Raw genomic sequence first — 17,263 nt, forward strand, 5'->3', positions numbered from 1 at the left:
AGTGCCTCCTACTCGCAAAACATTGGGAGTTTTGTATGGAAAACACTGAACAAACAAAATCCACTGAAGAGCAGAGCTCTGGGGAAGGCTGAAGTTTTCTGGATGGGGTGGAGGGACGGCTTTTCCTCTCTTCACAGTCTTGCACCGGGTGTCCCCTGTGCTCGTAATCAGCTCTTATGCGCCCTTAAGAAGGGAGAAATCCCGCTTCACCTTCCCCTCGGTTTTAGGGGGGATATGTTAGCATGAGGAGTGGGAGGTGATGGCCAGTTCAGCAGGGCTGTCTTCATACGCCCCCCAATGCCTCCCCAACCCTCCTCTTCTGCACCATTAAGTGTTCTGTAGTGGGATTTGAGTCCCTTTTCACCTGCCTCTCCTTCCCCGCTGCAATTTCTGCCTGGTTTCTCCCACAGAGAGAAATCCCCCAACCTCTGCCAGCCGGGCTGAGCCAGGGCCGTTTGCATGGTGAGCTGTAACCGAGAGGCAGCCACTGAGCGAAACCTCCTCGTCCCAGGAGACACCGTTACCCATGCGAGACCTCACTAGCCGAGGGAGACAATACCACCCTTCCCACCGGAGAGCAGCTTGGCTGATTCCCAGCGAGCAGGGTGGGAAATCCTGGATAAAAAGCATGGCCAAAAGGAGCCCCGTCTCATGCAGGGGTGTCTTAGCGTCAACAGGGAGCAGATGGGAACCGCGGCATTTGTCTCCACTTATCCACCACATCAGCTTAGCGGCACTACCAAAGCTGGTGTGACCCAGCTGAGATGGCTGGGGCTGGTGCGTGGGCGGCTGGAGACAGGCTGCACAGCCCAGCTGCTTGCCTGGCTCCTGCGGAGGGGCTCTGATGTGGCTTCGTTCTGGAGTAGCTGGAAATCGCCTTTCATGACAGTCATTTGTCTTTGAGCCACTGGGTACAGCAAGCACGTTCTGCTTTCTGCTTGGCTAGCTAGAGAGACGAGCGCGTAATGGAAGAAATGATGTGCTTGTAAATGTTTTCTCCACTTCAAACTGCTCCATTAGATCTGGGCTGCCGTCTCCTTGTTCACTTCGTGAACAGCACTCACTGTTTCACAAGTCCTTCTGTGTGTTGGAGTAAGGACCCCATTCGTGCAGCATCACTTGCTGGGTGAGCTGCCCAAACGTTCCCATCGCCCTCTCCTCCCATGCAGCGTTTTGTGGCAGACTTTTGCAGCTGAATGTATTGCACAGGGGTGAAGAAAAAAATCCTTCATCTGGAGAGAAACACAACGGGCTATTTACACCGCCTAACTTTAGGCTCCTTTCTCAGCTGCTTCTATTGGGAAAACTGGGCTGGCAGTTGGGAAACAGCTCCTTCCAAGGGCTCTCAGGACTTTCCACCTGTTCTGTAGAGCAGCCATTTTGCTCCCTCCTCGAGTGCAGCCACCAATGTAAGGTACAAATGAGTTCTATTAACTGTCTAATTGAAGCTCCCAGAGGAGCTTAAAGAAGAGCAACTTAATTAACCAGCCTGAAGCCTGGGCAGAAGTGCAATGTTTCCTTCCTAAGTGCCTAATAACCAGCAAGGTTGGTGCCTTCTGCTTTCAAACACTGGGTGCAGAATGTTTTCAGTTAGTCCTTTCAGTGGGAAAAAAATGGATTTCTAGCTAAAAATAACCCACCCTGCCTACCTTAGGAAAATCTTGCTTGCTGTAATTTAGAAACCATTCAAGTTCGGTCAACTTCCCAAGGGGGGCATCTCCTCTATGCAGAAAGCACTGCCCAGCTAGACTTCATTTTCCCAAAGATTTAATGTGCCAGCTGTGAAATGAGGATAATCCTTGCTTTGGCTAGGGAATAAGCTCCTCAAGGTCAGACTGTCTGTGTAGCACCTGTGGTATGCGGGGCCTGGCTCTTGACTCCAGGTTTTGCAGGACCATGGGGGTGAAGGCTCCCTTACCTCTGCGTAACGTAACCACCTCAATGTGTTTTTTTTCCCCACTAGGTCTCTGGAAGTTCGTTATTTCACGTACGGGATCCTCTTTGGCTGCGGCAGCTCCTTTGCCTTCCAGCCCTCGCTGGTCATCCTTGGTCACTACTTCAAGCGCCGCCTTGGCTTGGCCAACGGCATCGTGGCCGGTGGCAGCTGCCTCATCTCTGTGCCGCTCCCCTTCTTCCTGAAGATGGTTGGGAAGGCCATTGGGCTGGCGCACACTTTCCAAGTACTCAGTGCCTTAATGCTCATCCAGATATTCTTGTCCCTGACCTATCGGCCCATCCTGCCGCCTTCTTGTGACTCTCAGCACGATGGGCAGGACAAGCTGGGCAGCCGGAGCGTGCGGCAGCAGTGCTGGTCCCAGACGCGCAAGTACTTTAACTTGAGGGTTTTCCGGAGAAAGACCTATCGGATTTGGGCCTTTGGGATTGCTACTGCTGTGCTGGGATATCTCGTACCTTACATGAACCTGGTAAGAGCCTTGGCTGGGACTGGAAGGGGAGGGAGGTCCCTTGGCTCGGGGTGGAAGGGTTCCTCCGTGCGAGCGCGGGGGAGGTGGGGAGGTGGAGGCAGGCAGTAGGGACAGAGCCACCAAAAGCTGCGAAGCTAAGAAACTGCTGCAGGCACGTCCTGTAAACAGGACTAGCGGTGGGAGGAGACAGCTTTTTGATGCCACTGTTGCCTTCTGTGCTAGGGTGGGCAGGGCGGTCGCAGCTCCTGAGGACCGGCATCGCTAGCAGGAGAGGAGGGGGCTGCACGGTCTGGGGCGGGTGGAGGCGGTGTGTAGGTCAGCATGGTGCGGATGTGGGGGTCACACAACCACCCCAGAGCCATGAGCCCTCTGTGGGAAGCCTTGTGCCTTCTCGGGATATGAGAGGGATTAACTTACTCGATTCACGTTCTTGTGTCCTTCCCTCCATCCTAGGTGAAATACGTGGAGAAGCGATTTCAAGAAACCAAGAAGGACTGGATCCTCCTGGTTTGCCTCGGGGCCATGTCAGGGCTGGGGCGCTTGGTTTCAGGCCGCATTGGTGACTGCATTCCCGGGCTGAAGAAGATTTACCTGCAGGTATGTTGTGTCCAACCCACCGCGTAGCTGCTGGCGGGTGAGGGGACAGCACCCCTAAATCAGTGTCCACACTCTGCTTAATAACTGGCAACCACAGATCACAAATCCTTTACTGACCATTACCTCACACCCTTGTCTGCTGTTAGCGAAGACAATTTATTGTAGAAGGGTTACAGAGATCTCGTTACTCACTTGACCTGAGGTCTCAGTGTTCGTTCAGCAATCCAGCCCTGTGGTCCCAACTCCTCCCAAACTGCTGGACACCCTCTCACCTTCTTGTGGTTTTTGAAAAACAAACTGCTGAAATCTAGCAGCTAATCCAGCAGCTAATCCTTCCTAAAGCTTCTTAAAAGGTTATTTTGAAGGGCCTCTCTGAGACAAGAGCAGAGGATGGATGGCATTGCTGGGTCCAGAGGAGGGGGCAATGTCAGTGACTTGTTCAGCGTCATCTTCATGAGACACTTCCTGCTGCACATCCCCACTCATCCTGCACCCCGCTGACATGCCCACTTTTGTCTCCCCAGGTTGCATCCTTCATGCTGTTGGGCATCCTGTGCATGATGATCCCCCAGTGCCAAGGGTTTGAGGGCGTCATTGTCATCTGCCTCTTCCTCGGCCTTTGTGATGGCTTCTTCACCACCATCATGGCCCCCATTGCCTTCGAGCTGGTGGGGCCCATGCAGGCATCCCAGGCCATAGGGTACCTCATGGGGCTGATGGCTGTGCCCATGACCGCGGGTACGCCGATAGCAGGTTGGTAGCACCGCGGTGCCGGACCTGGAGCCAGCTGTTGGGAGGGAGCAGATGCTTGTAGAGGCTTTCACCCATGGTGGTAATTTGGCATGAGACCAGACATACAGTTCTGAATTTTATGGCTTATCATGTCACGTGGGGGTTTCAAGTACAGAGGTAGCATCAGTCCATACTACGTCCTGTAGCATTTCAGGGCCTTTCTTCAGGCTGATGAAAGATGACCAGCAGGGGAACAGTGAGAGCAACCCAAGATCACATTAACTGAATTCTGTTTGAAGCTGAGCTAAAAATTGGCAGATACCAGTTTTCTAGAAGTCCTTTTAGATATCTGGGGACTAATTGCCAATCGGCGAGTTCAGCCCCTGGACTGTTGAATCAAAGTTAGGGATGGAGACACCCCAGCCTCTGTCTCTCCAAGACTTGTGTATGCGCTCAAACGTAGTAATAACCACAGCGTCCTTAACAGCGAGCACCTTGCCAGAGCTGGCCCTTGAGCAGCAGAACATCTGCCTCAGCAACTGCTAAGCTAAAGCTGTATAAGCACCTCTGATCTTTCTGCTTCTGGCAGCAAAATTCAGTTTGACGCCCTTGGGAAGGAACGTGGGGCTTGCAAACGTCTCACTGCGAGGGTTTGCTGGGCACGGGGCTGGCTGAAGGGGCTCGTTCCCTGGACGTAATCCTCAGGCAAACATCTGCGCAGCAGAGAACTCGGAGGGATTTTCCAGTGCCAATAAATGGCGATGTGTTATTCTCCAGGGATGCCTGGCTGTGTCAGAACTTGCCGAGCTAACAAGTGCAGAACCTTGTTGGTTTTTAAGGGATCGGTTAGTTTGGAACTGGCAGCATGTATTTCTCAGCCAACATCCCCATGCCGATAACGTACCTGTAAACAAAGTGGGGCTTCCAGGTGGAGGCAATCTGCAGAGGAACAGCCCCTGCCTGCTTTTCCTATTGCCTCCTGGCTGGGAAGGCGCTAAGAAAAGCCACCCAAAATGTCTGGTTGTTTAACACTGTCTCAGCCTGCATGTGGGGTTGTTTGAGCTGGGTCTGGTTGTGTCCTGCTCTGGTTAAACACGAAGCATGGCTGAGGCTTTCCTTCACAGCTTCTTCACTACACCATGTTGGCTGTTCACATCCTTCAATCCAGGGCATTAAAACTCCAAAGAATGCCATGGAAAAAAAAGATCGTTTTAAAAACCCAGATCTCCGCAATTCTGGTGGTTGAAGCAAGTTGCAGCTCTCACTTAAGGCAGCAGACAAGTCAGACTGACATGTCTATAACCACTGTTGTTCTCTTTCAGGATACCTCAATGATTATTTTGGGAATTACGACGCGGCCTTTTATTTTGCCGGAGTCCCCCCCATCATCGGTGGCTTGGTGCTCTCCGTTGTCCCGCTGGTCCATCAGAGGATGCTGAAGAAGCAGCGCCTGGATTCTGGCAAAGACAAGATGCTGGTCTCGGAGGCAGTGGTGAACGGGGAGCTGCTGCCCGGCTGCCCTGCCTCCGAGGCACACATGTGACGCCTCCCAAGCACACGTGTGACGCCTCCGAAGCACACATGTGACGCCACTCGCCACACTGTCGCCACCAGCAGCCTCTCCATAGCCCAAGCACAGGCCCTTTTCTAGATGGACCGTGATTCTCAATGATCGCAGATGCACTATGTTTGTAAAGGAAAAAAACAAACAACAAAAAGTTCTTCTAGTTAAAGGCTTTTAACTAGCAGAAACGCTCTTTTTCAGGACAGTTCTGATTTCAAAGCCACCTTTTTTTTTCCTCTAACCCATTTTTCTAAGGAGAACTCTCACCAGGATTCAAACTTGATCGATCTCCTGCTCCTCTCCCCAGTTTTCTATACATCATGACAGAGGTTTACAGCTAATTAATGCCTTTCTGAAGCAGGTGGAGCTTGTTGGACCTTGCAGCTGTCGGTCCTTCTCCTCCGGTGTCACGTCCAAGCCAGGCAGCCACCTTCCCGTCCAGCACCAGAGGCTGTTTGGGAGCCAGCAGCTCTGAAGGAGGAAACACTGCTTTAGTCTGATGCACAAACCAAATAAATGGTCGGCGAGTCCCGCTTTAATCTTCTCTCCTCTTTTTCTGCTGCTCTCCCACACACCCAGGGAGCTGCAGCTGGGACGATGGGGAGCTCATCCAGCTCGGGGGCTGCCACCCTCATCAGACGGAGCCACGTGGGAGCATCCTTCTGCAAAACATGCCTTAAAAATGCCTGGACAAGACCAGCAGGTCCCTTGGCCACTTGCTGCCTCTGTTTTTTCATCCAGCAACTAGCAATTGGGCTCCTGAGGTACAAAGGAGAGGGGCAGCTCCCAGTGCAGCCCACGGCGGCTGGCTCTGCAAGGTGAAAACCGTGGCCAAGCCGACGAGTCAGGCGTTTGGGAGGCATCAGGGCACACAGCACTGGGACAGAGCCCCACGTGGCATCGTTCGCTCCACGCTGGGCAGCGGCTTCGCTGCTGGGCGTAGGGGCACCCGCAGGTGCAGGGATGCAGCTGGCTGAGGGCACAGGGTGCCACCGCTCTTTTGCGGGGCCAGTTGCGTATTATGCAGCAATAACCACGAGTCAGTATTGGCGGGGGAAGCCCAGCGTTTCCAGAAGGTTTAAAAGCCCCGGCAGTGTTTAACTTGTAGCTTGTGCGTTGCTGTGCAGGGTCAGTGCCATCCCTGGGGGGAAAGAGCTCAAGAAAATCACCCAGCCCGTGGGTACCCACCACACAGTGAAGGCAGAGCTCAGCCTTGTGTAGAAATTAATCATCTCCAGGCTAATGAGCGTGGCATCGCTAATGAGCATGGCACAGAGCAAGGGAAGTCCTCCTGCCCCAGTGGGTCCCCGAACGAGGTGCCGGCTGGGACCGGGGTACCTTTTCCTGGGAGTAACAACCCAGGATAGAGCAAGAAACAAAGCTCACATTCATCCTGGCTGCAAAACCATCTTTCATTGGGTTTTCATTTTTAATTCACCTACCATTAAAAAATGAGTAGCCTAAAGAGGGACGTGTGCCATGGGAATCATCCCTTGGTCCCCGGGCGAGTGTGGGGGTTTGTAACACCGAGACAAATCTTTGCTGTGGAAACTTGGTTTCAGTGGCGGCCCCCTCCCGCGGGCAGCAGCGGGACCGTTGTAAATAGGCTCAGGATCCTGCATGCCCCTCTGGCCCTGTTTGTAATCTGTGTTGGCTAATGCATTGTAAGGTCTTGTGGTCTTGTGGCCCTTCTGTCCCCGTATGAGCCAGAAGTTTAACTGGTGTGTTGTGACGTGTCTGTTTATGACTATAAAATGAGATGTCCCGTTGCCTCTTTCTTCGATACACTTTCCTGTGACTGTTATTACCCTTCGTTGGCCGTATTGCATCATCTGCTACGGCTCTGCTGCCCCGGGGCTGGGTTTAGGGCATGCATACACCCATACATTGTGGGGAGCCGAACCACAGAGCCCTGGCTCCGGCTGCGGTGGGATCTGCCAGGCTTAGCCTAGGGCAGGGCATTAAAGTGACGCTTTTCAGGTGGGAGCGTTGGCAGTGAGGCATCTTCAAAGTCATCTGACAGCTGAAGGGAAGAAATGTATTGCTTCGTAACTTCTTTTGTGAGTTTTGGGGCTTTTATTACATCGGGGGTTCTTTAAATCATGTTTTTGACCTTAAATCCCCTGAAGGAGAGATTATGAGGGATTTAAATTCAAGAAGTAGCTTCTTCAGAGCAGCAAGAGGACCAGCAGAGCTGCCTCAAATCCATGTCTGGCCTGAGCGAGTGGCTGCATGGCAGAGCCCTCTGATGACTGCACCCAGCTTTGCACAAGACTTCGTTGCGGTAAAACCTCTCTGGCTCATTAGGCAATTTTTGGTTCTAATCCCAAATTTCTACAGATTTCCACTTGCCTTAAATGCTGCACCTGCCTGCAGAGGTCTTTGCCCTGGGAGGAGCCTGCATCCAGTGCAATGGATATTTAATGCTGCAGTGGCATCAGCCCAGCTCTGTGCCAGCCAGGAGCCAGTGCTCTTCCCAGGGGGGATGGTGGTACCCACATCTGTCCCCCCTGAGTTTTGGTCTTTGCCCTCAGCTTTTATTATCAACTGTCTAGGAGATTTCGAGTGACGAGGTGCATTCAGGGCCACCCGAGTTTGGTTGAAGGAATCCATCCTTCATCCTATCCTGATCCAATGTCTGGTACCAGCCTCCCCAACCCACTCTCAGCATCTTTTGTCTGGTTGAGATCCTGCCCTTGGTCAAGACGAGGGCAGATCCTGCTGGGGGGAAGGCATGTTTGAGCAACAGCAATGAAAGGTTCACCTCATCTGCAAACACAGATGGGAACAGGAAGGGCAAAGGTTGGAGCAGTCTGTCAACATGAAGAGGAGTATTTTGGGGGTTGTTTGTCAGCTAAATGCTGCTGCTCTGCGTGTGGTTTGTCCCTTGAGTATCAGGCAGCTTGCAAGAATTTTTGCAGACTCGTGGCATGGCATGTGGGAGGTGGGATTGTGGTGATCTATAAACAGGGAGAACTTGCACTGGTCTCCAAAACATGCTTTTAGCCTGTTGTAGTCTGGTGCTATGACACCACATAGGTCCCTACCTGTTGTGAAAAAAAGCTTCATCCCCAAGCCCCTCCTGCTTCTTCCCATCAGGGCTCGCTCCTCCTGGCCCAGCACATCCATGTCCTCCTCTGGGCAGGCAAGGGCTGAGCAGGGGGCAGCGTTAATGGCAAAAACTACCTTTTACTCAGATTTCTAATTAAAAACCCCAAAATTCTGCCTCTGCTGCAAGTGCTGGGCTGTGATTCCTGCCCCGCTCCCTTGCTCCGGCAGGAGAAGGTGGAGCCTGACACTCCAGGCTTGGCCAGTTTTGGGAGCCAGCGAGGGCACTGGAGTGGGTCGAGTCCCTCGGGTGGGAAGGGGGTGGAAGAGGTTGGGGAGGGCCCAGCTTTGCCCCATGCCCGGGGTGTTTGGAGAGCTGCAGGCGTGCGCGTAGCCTTATGTAAGTGTACAGCAAGCATGGGACGTGTCCCAGCAGCGCCCTGCTTGGGGCTTGGCTGGGGCTGCCTCTCTAGATCTTTAGCTTGAGGGTGTCCAAAACCAAGTTGTTGTCTTTTCTTCTTTTTTCTTTTTCTTTTTCTTTTTTCTTTTTTTTTTTTTTCCCCTGCTGCAGAGTGAGGCGCTGGGTTTAACTCCTCTCGCTCTGGCTGTGGGATGGAGCGGGACAGCCCAGCCGAGCTGGGGGGCAGTTGTCCCAGTGACAGGAAGGCTAGCAGAGCAGCAGCTGCGGGAGCTGCCCGGGAGGTGCCATGATTCATGGCTTAGAGCTTTTGTGAGTTGTGAAACCAAGCTGGAACAATCTGCGGGAGCTGCTTCATTGCAGCGTGCCCTGCCCTGAGGTCCTGCAGCCAGGGCAGTGCACGCTTCGAAGTCGCATAGCTTAAATTCAACAAATTCCGGGCACTCGTGGAACGTTTCCCAACATTTCCCCGCTGTGGGAGCTGTGGGAAGGCCACAACCTAATTGCCATCAAAGCTTGAGGGCTTCTGCAGGTGTGGTGCGGTACCGTGGGATTTGGGGACCCCCAGTTTCAAGACATTTTGGCTCTGCCTCCCACCACGGTGGTAGTCTGGGGCTGCCAGTTTGGCTGCGCTGGCAATCGAGGAGCTCTGTAACCCTCCAGGCTGAGCTGCCTGGGCCAGAGGAGCCGGGACAGGGAGGTGGCCTGCAGCTGGGCAAGGACATTCCTGCTCTCCCATGCGTGACAGTGCCACAGGGACATTTTACACGGCAATAGAGGGTCTCTTTTGGCGTTGGTACGTTGGTGCTAAGAGTGATTTGCTCTGGGCAGTCTGATTTGGTGCTGAGGATCACATCTATGCTTGCTTAGATCATTCTGGTTCAGCATCTCAGGAGGCTTAAGGTGGATCTTAACCCTGGCTGACATCTGCATCTATAGGTGGCCATGCCATCCTCAGAGTAACAACCTGAATAAAAGTGAACTTGGCCCAAATCCTCTGGATGCAGAGGGGGACAGACCGAACTGAGACCCTTGCCGTCCCTCCGTCCTTCACTGCAAACTGTTACCAGCTTTCACATGCCTCTGTCCCCAACAGTTTTGTTTTGGGGGTTACCTTGGTTATTTTAGCTTCAATAATTTTCGTGCTGGCAGTTTGCTTCTCCTTATCCAGCTGGAAGCAGACAACTGGAATGACTTTGAAAGCCCCAGCTCCTTTGCCAAGGCAAGTGGGGCAGCCCCCTCCCGCTGCTGGAGCTGCTGCCTTTCTGCCGCAAAAACCTGCACTCGGGCAGCTCTTTTGGGTGCTTTTGCTTAAATCTCAGCTGCCCTTGTAACTTGTGGGGAGAAGGATGTGACTGACCAGTGCTCCTGAAATACTCCTCCAATGTTCTCTGTGTAATGCCGGGTGGGAATGGAGCTGGCGCTGTAGAGGGGCTCCACCAGCAAGCAACGGAATAAAGCTGTTCCCTTTCTTTTCGAGAGCCCTTGGAAGGAAAGCAGCCGTGGGGATGGATGGAGCTGCCATCCCTGCACAGCTCTGAGTGGGCTTTGCAGCTGAGCCCTGGGGGTGGCTGCAGGGGTGACCTTCCCCATGGCCGAGGGGCGAGCATCGCTTCGGGCGCTGTATCAGCTTGGCACAGCAGCTCTGCAGACTTTAGTCCTGGTAACAGCGAGGTTATTGCTGGGCTTTGGCGGGCTTATCCTGCACAACCCCTTTTGTGGGTGTTTTGCTGTTTTATTTTTGCAGATGTTGCAATGCCCTTAGTGCTCCCACCAAGGACGGACGCTGCAAGCGGCCCTGCATCTCCTCTCCCACCACAGCCCTGCCACCGTGGTGGCAGAACACCAGCACCACCGACCGCAGGAGCGGGGCTGGGGTCCCCGCTCCCGGCAGGGGCAAGGCAGGAGAGGAAAGACACAGTCCCTCCCATTTTCTGCAAAACATGGCTTTGGAAGGAGGTTTTGTACCTCTAAAGTTTCTCCTTTTTTTTGTAACATACTTCCCAACACTCACCCTGCGTCCACCTCCAACTGGCAAGGCAAGTGTAGCTCTTAACTGTAGCATTAGAGGCAAGACTTAGTGTCTATTTTACTAAGGAATGAAGCTTTTTTTTTTCTTCTTTTTTGTACATTTTTAATTGTGGCGTGTAATACAAGTTGTTTACTGGAGCAGGTTTTTGTGTAGCGTTGATGCTCTGCTTCTAGCTGGTGATGGCCAGATTGCCTGAATGCACTTGGGTTTTTGGCTGCCCTGTGCATCCATTCAAATCATTTTGGGAAAGAACACGACTTCTCGAGGCCTGAACTTTCCCAGCATATCCCATTTCAGCCATTTGAACCTGTTCAAGCCAGAGACAGGACTTTTCTGGGGAGGCTGAGGGCAATTAGGAAATTACCCCGCGCTCCCTCCCCTGCCCTGAAATCCAGCAGGACGAAGCCAAATATTTGCTTTCGGATGGGTGGATTTTGGAGCTGATTCCACATAAGAGCACCGAGGTGAAGGCTTGAATGCTGGCCGTTTCGGGTAACCCAGGAGACGGCTTTTTTTAAAGCAAGACCTCCAAGCCTGCTGCCATCACCCCCCAGTCAGTGGATCCCGATGCCGGTCAGTGGATCCCGATGCCGGTCAGTGGATCCCGATGCCGTGCCTTTCCCCAGCCCTGCTGCTGTCCGGGGCTGTCCCGGGCAGCATCAGCTCCAGCACCGATGGAAAAAATCCTGCCCACGGGTTTCCAGGGCAGGACGCATTGCTTTGCCCTGCCGATGTGCTGGTGATGCTCACCCTCGTGGTGTCTGTACCTACTAGAAAGACTCAGCAGAAGGCTGCAAGCACCATCAGTAGCTTTGCAACCCCATTTTTGGTTTTTTCCCTGTGCTCCCAGCTCTGACTCAGCAGGAGCCGTGCATGGCTCCGCACTGGGTCCTGTGAGGTGCCCGGGGCTGCTGGGCGCCCTGGGCAGACCAGCAGAGCCAGCAGCCACTCAATTCGATGCAAAAGTCAGACCCTGAAGTCTAAAATTATTCCTTTTTTTTTTTTTTTTTGACATCTGCTCCTTGTAAGCGATTTATATTCCCTTAAAATTTTGTATCTGGGAGTAAAGTATTTGAATGTGTGTCTTAAAAGTATGACTATCCTTTCAAAATGTGAATTTCTGATTGTTGGTATACAAAAACAAAAACCTACCCCATATTAGCACATTTTTGTAATTAATGTTTTATGAATGTTGTTTAAAAAAATTGTGTAGAATAAAACCAGTTTAAAAAGAAAAGAGGTCGGTGCTGTGTCTCACCAGGTTTCCTCTCCCCGTGGCGGGTTGTGGGCACTGGCCCCCCGGCAGCTTCCCGGCTGCTGCCAACCCTCTGCTGGGTGCCTGCCCAGGGTGTCGAAGGAAAAGGGGCCAGAGAAGTGGCAGTTTAACGTGGGAATTATTTTTATCAAGTCTTTCATATACCTTGAGGAAAGACTTTGCCGAGGTCCTGGTGCCTGACTGGGGGGAAGAGCTTTCTGATGCCATGCAGAAGGGTGAGAGGAGGTAGAGGGTGGTCCTTGTCCCACTCAAGGCATTGAAAACTGAAAATAATAAAGAAAGAAACCCCTGAGAGCATGCTGGTGACCAAAGTGGTGTCAGCGGTCGGGGTGAGCCCCCAGAGACCTGGACAGGTTTCCCCTCCGCTCCCCTGGGCACAGCTTTGGGGCTGGCTTTTATCAGCCGGCATCTTCGGGGGGCTGCGGCTCACCGGCGTCTCTGCCCCACAGGCGCTCTCACACAGGGACAGCACCAGGGCTGGGTGGGTTTTGTAAACTTATTATTGTTAGTATTATTTCTTCCTTTTGGCAGCAGTTTGGGGGCACGGTGAGGCCTTCCGGGTATTAGTGCTGGTCACGGGAGAGCTAATCTCTTTTTGTCAATAAGAGCAGTTATGGGGGGGTTGAGGGCGGGAGAGACCAGGGATGATTACTCGTAAGTGAGGTTATGGCGGCTGTGAGACACTGAAAACAAGGCTTTTACCAAGGACTTTATATTAATGATTTGTTTATGCTCCGTGCTTTAATTGACATTAGATGAAAGCTGACATATGCATTAGTTTTATATAGCTCGGGCTTTTTTTTTTCTCTAATGTGCATCTCAACCCTTTTTCAAGTTGAGGATATTTACTACAAATAGTATTTAAAAAAAAATAATAAAAAAACCAACAAAAACCCACCAGGAGATAAGAGATGGTAAATAGAGATTCAAAGGGAATGAGGCTACAGCAAGGGTTTCCTCTGGAGGACTTCGTGCGGTGCGTGCAGGGACAGAGCAGGAGCGGCAACGCTGCAGCCCCATGCCGAGAGCAGAAAGCACCACGCAGACACCTGGGGCTGCACAGCCCTTCATTTACAGGTAACAGAAAAAGCAATGCTCGCCTGGTATTACAACAATCTTCTTGGGATGGCTGCAAACTTGGGAGGGGACTTGGGAGGGCGTGATAAAAGGGGGCTGCACGCCCACGGGGGCACCCGAGAGGCAGTGGGGGGGAAGCCCCTGCCTGGCTGCTCCCAGCACCCCCAGGAGCATCAGCTTACTGTGGCCCATCTCCACATAAATAAATTCGTACATCTATATCTCTCTCCATAGGTGTGTTTGTGCATATGCCCGCTGGGAATCCCCGCTCAGCCCTGCTGCTGGCTGAGCCTGGGGCACGGAGCAGCAGCCGCCCTCTGCCAGGCTGCTGGATCCAGCCCGAATACACGGAAAGCTGAAAAAGTGAGGGAAAAAAAAAAAGGATTTTGGATCAGAGAAAAACCCTGAGTTTTTTGAATAGAAAGGCTGTAAACTAGAAAAGACCAAACCCAACAACAACAACAAAAAATAATGAGGTTTTCATTACTGTAACACAATAGTTAAGTATTTCTATATATAGTCATACATTAAAATTGAACTACTATGGATTAAAACAAGCTGATTATATATGTTTACATTTGCACTTACAAAATGCAAAATGCATGCTTTATATATTAAATATGAACCACTTGTCAACGTTTTGTATTAGTTTGAAAGTTATAAATTGAATATGGTTTTAGATATGTATATGTGAATGGCATATATGATATCTATAGTTGAATTTAGTAATTTTTTTAATTTATACATCTACACACACATACATATGTGTGCGTTGGGTGAGGCTGACCGCCTGCAAGGGTTACTGGGCACTTGGAGGCCACGGGTGCGTGCTGTGCCCAGCCGCTCTGCCGCTCCTCTCCCCACGGCTCTGGGCTGGGCTTGTTTTTTTCATTGTCTTCTTCTCCATCTGTTTTCTTTTTGCAGGACTTAAGCACTATAATCCTTTAAAAAAAACACCAACCAGTCAACAAACCCCATCTGCAATTGCCTTTGAAGGACTTGAAGGACGCACGGATGAGTGGCAGCTTTTTTTCTTCACCATCTCCAAATGCAAAGTTTTCCTAGAGCCATTGCTTTGCCGCCATTAATTAAAGCAATAATTGGGAAAAGATCCCTTCCCAGGGCTGTTCAGCTGCACCCAGGCTTGGCAGGGCTGCTGGGGGGGCTGTGGCTCAGGCAGCTGCAGGGGGCACCGGGCTGGGGCGTCGTGGGACCCTGTGCCCTGAGCGTGGGGTGTGGGGGCTGGCATGTGTCACCCAAGGGGGAAGGAGCCCACGCAGGGTGCAGTGGGGGGCTGAGCGCTGGGGTGAGCTCAGGATGTGCTCCTTTCCTTCAGGCTGGATTGTGGGGGCTTTTTTTATTGCAATATGGGAAACTGCTTTAATACTGGCAGCAGGGCAAAGCAAGGGAGGAAATGATACAGATGCTTCGATCTAAGGGAAATACAGCACAGGGGAGAGGGGGAAAAGAGAGCAGTAGAGCTGTGTGGCTGGGAGGGAGGGGAGAGCCCAGGTTCCCTGTGGTGCCACCGACACTGACCATGCAGCATCCCTGCGGTGGGAGGCAGCCCGAGCCCACCCGACGGTGCGGGAACTGAGAAACCCGTTGGGCTGCAAGAAGCGCTAATTGCTTTTGGACCCGCTTGCTCGTGCATGCTTTACCCTGGCCGAGGCTTGGGGGTATGCTTTTTTTATGCTTTTTTTTTTTTTTTTTTTTTTTTGGCACAAGAGCTGCGCTAAACAAGTCTCTCCCAATCACCTGCAGCCCCAGTCGATCCCACACTGGAAACACAAGCAGTGTTCGTGGGCTTTTTCGGCAGGGTTGTGTAAACAGCTCCTCCCAGGGCTGCGGGGTGGGGTACGAGCGGGGCCCTGCGCCTGTGTCCCCCGCCGCCCTCGCAGGCTCCAGCTATTGTTCTGCCTTGCACCTCTTCCGCCCAGGATTGGGATTTTATGGTTATAAATCTGTTGTCATCTCATCTGGAGAATTGTTCAGCCCCGGCATACGTGGCCAACACAGCATCGCCTCCATCAGCACCTGTCAGCCACCCGCTCACCCCCCAGGGCCCTGGACCGTGGTCCCCAGGGCTCTCCTGGACCCGCTCTGCATCCTCACAACCAGACCCCCAGGGTCCTGTGCTTTTGCTCCTACCAGTATTCTTCTTCCACCTGTGCTGATGTTTTTACCAGTCCCACTGAGACAAGCACAGTTCAAAAGCCTTCTCTTTTTTTACCCTTCCTTAGTTTTCCTTCAGTTTAATCCACCTCTTTTCCTTTCCTTCCTCTGTCCTTCATCCCTTTCCATCATTTCCCAGCACTTGTCTTTCCCTCCTGGCCACCCCGCACACACGGGGCAGATTGGCCCAGCAGCACCAGCAGCACCAGCAGCACTGCCCAGATGCCAGCCGACAGTTCGCAGCGTCCCCCCCTCCACACAAGGATTTCAGTTTATTTAGATTTATCTTTACAAATTAAAACAAGACCACCCCAAAGGTGCCAGTAGCAAAGCCCGAGTCATTCTCCACTTTATTTAGGATTTATTTAGTTTATTTAGAAGTCAGCAGCACCTACAGAGATTAAACTACTTCCACTGCACATTTTCCTGCCTTTCACCTGCCTGGCGCTGCCCCCCCCCCCCCCCCCCCCCCCCCCCCCCCGGCCTTGGCTGGCAGCGAGTGATGCTCAGGGCAGGCACGCAGCAGTCCCACCTGCCTTCATACCTTGGCAGAGATCCCTGCTCTGGGGTCAGGAGATGAACCCTGTGGGCTCCTGAAATAGCTTCGTTTCAAGAGCTTTCACACCCATCACGCCCTCCGGCAGCAGCAAAACCACCAGCCAGCCCGCGGGCAAGGTCTGGCTTTGCAGATGCAGGGCAAAACGTGGGGTTTCGGTCTGGGGCGGTGTCGTCAGGGCCGTTTCAGTGCTGTGGAAGGAAAGACTAGAGCGGGTATTAAAGCCAAGAAACCAAGCCAGGCACTTTGTGCTTCGTGGCATTTCATACGGGACCCAGCCCAGCGAGCAGAGCCACCGCTCCAGAGCAAAGCAGCACCGGCCTCAAACTTTCAGCCTGGAGAAATCACATTCTGCAAGTCCATTCCGAGAAATCAAAGCAGTACAAAAAAAAAAAAAAAAAAAAATCATTGCTGCTAGTACCCAGGAGCCTGGCTGGCTCTGCTCCTGGCACTGCACGAGGCATCGCTCTGCCGGAGCCACCGGGAACCCACCGCAGCCCCCATCCCGCTCCCACTGCACTGGCACAGGGATGCTGCCTTGTAAGCTTTTTCCATGAAAATCCGAGACCCTGCTGGCGTAGGGTGCCAAAACTCAAGAAACCCTCCGCAAATATGGGATGACTCCTATTTTCTGAAGTAATCATTGCTGAGGGGACTTGACGCCTGGATTTTCACATGCTTGGCTTAACAGGGGATTTATTCAGGGGAACAGTTGGAGCATGCAGCATCAGCATCTCATTAACGTCAGAGACAATGCCCCTCCAGTTTAAGACTAAAAAATGGCTTTAGTTTTCCCTATGTAACTTTATTGTAACGGTTTAGGGAGCCACAACAGAGCTGAGTTCAGATTCATTATATTAAAAGCCCTGAAACAGGTTCAATCACACTTGAAACAGCTGGGAAGGGCGAGCGAGCAGCAGAGAGCCTTTGCTCTTCTCCCTGCATCTTTCCAACCACTCGATCCCACTGAGGAGCGGCCAGAAGAGCCCTCTCGGAGGTGAGAAGCCCCCAGATGCATGGTTATGGCTGCACCCATACAACCATAGAATAATTTAGGTTGGAAAAGACCTTTAAGATCATCAACCCCCATCGCTCTGGGATGGACAGGTTTGCCAAATGCAACTTTTCTCCTCCCGCCCAGCAGCAGGACCAGCAAAGCAGCCAAACACATTCTGCTGTGAAGGTCTGGATCTGCCATGGAAATAGACTCCAAAGGGAGGTGCAGGGCAATGTAAAAGGTTACAGGGTTTAAGCACCGAGAGGGAGGAAAAAGGTTATATAAAGTTTTACAGGCCAGAACAAAGACCTCAAATATATTAAAAGAAAACAAACATAGGGATGAAGTCAGACATGAACATGCCT

The 17,263-nt window shown here is 52.2% G+C and overlaps 1 protein-coding gene and 1 long non-coding RNA gene across 2 annotated transcripts in view; both read left to right on the forward strand.

Moving 5' to 3' along the window:
- Nucleotides 1-7,102, forward strand: part of SLC16A2 (solute carrier family 16 member 2) — a 36,060-nt gene extending 28,958 nt beyond the window's left edge. Inside the window, exons 3-6 of the mRNA XM_040614409.1 lie at nt 1,964-2,426; nt 2,880-3,023; nt 3,548-3,776; nt 5,078-7,102. Coding sequence (XP_040470343.1) covers nt 1,964-2,426; nt 2,880-3,023; nt 3,548-3,776; nt 5,078-5,298 — 1,057 coding nt within the window. The 3' untranslated portion in view covers nt 5,299-7,102. The remainder of the gene's footprint in view (nt 1-1,963; nt 2,427-2,879; nt 3,024-3,547; nt 3,777-5,077) is intronic.
- A 5,618-nt stretch (nt 7,103-12,720) lies between these two features.
- On the forward strand, nt 12,721-14,236 carry LOC121097419. Its single transcript, XR_005830952.1, has 3 exons — nt 12,721-13,170; nt 13,405-13,533; nt 14,095-14,236. It is a non-coding gene; the product is annotated as an uncharacterized LOC121097419 (long non-coding RNA).
- Nucleotides 14,237-17,263: the final 3,027 nt, after the last annotated feature.

This window comes from Falco naumanni, chromosome 14 (genome assembly GCF_017639655.2).
Source record: "Falco naumanni isolate bFalNau1 chromosome 14, bFalNau1.pat, whole genome shotgun sequence".
NCBI lineage: Eukaryota > Metazoa > Chordata > Aves > Falconiformes > Falconidae > Falco > Falco naumanni.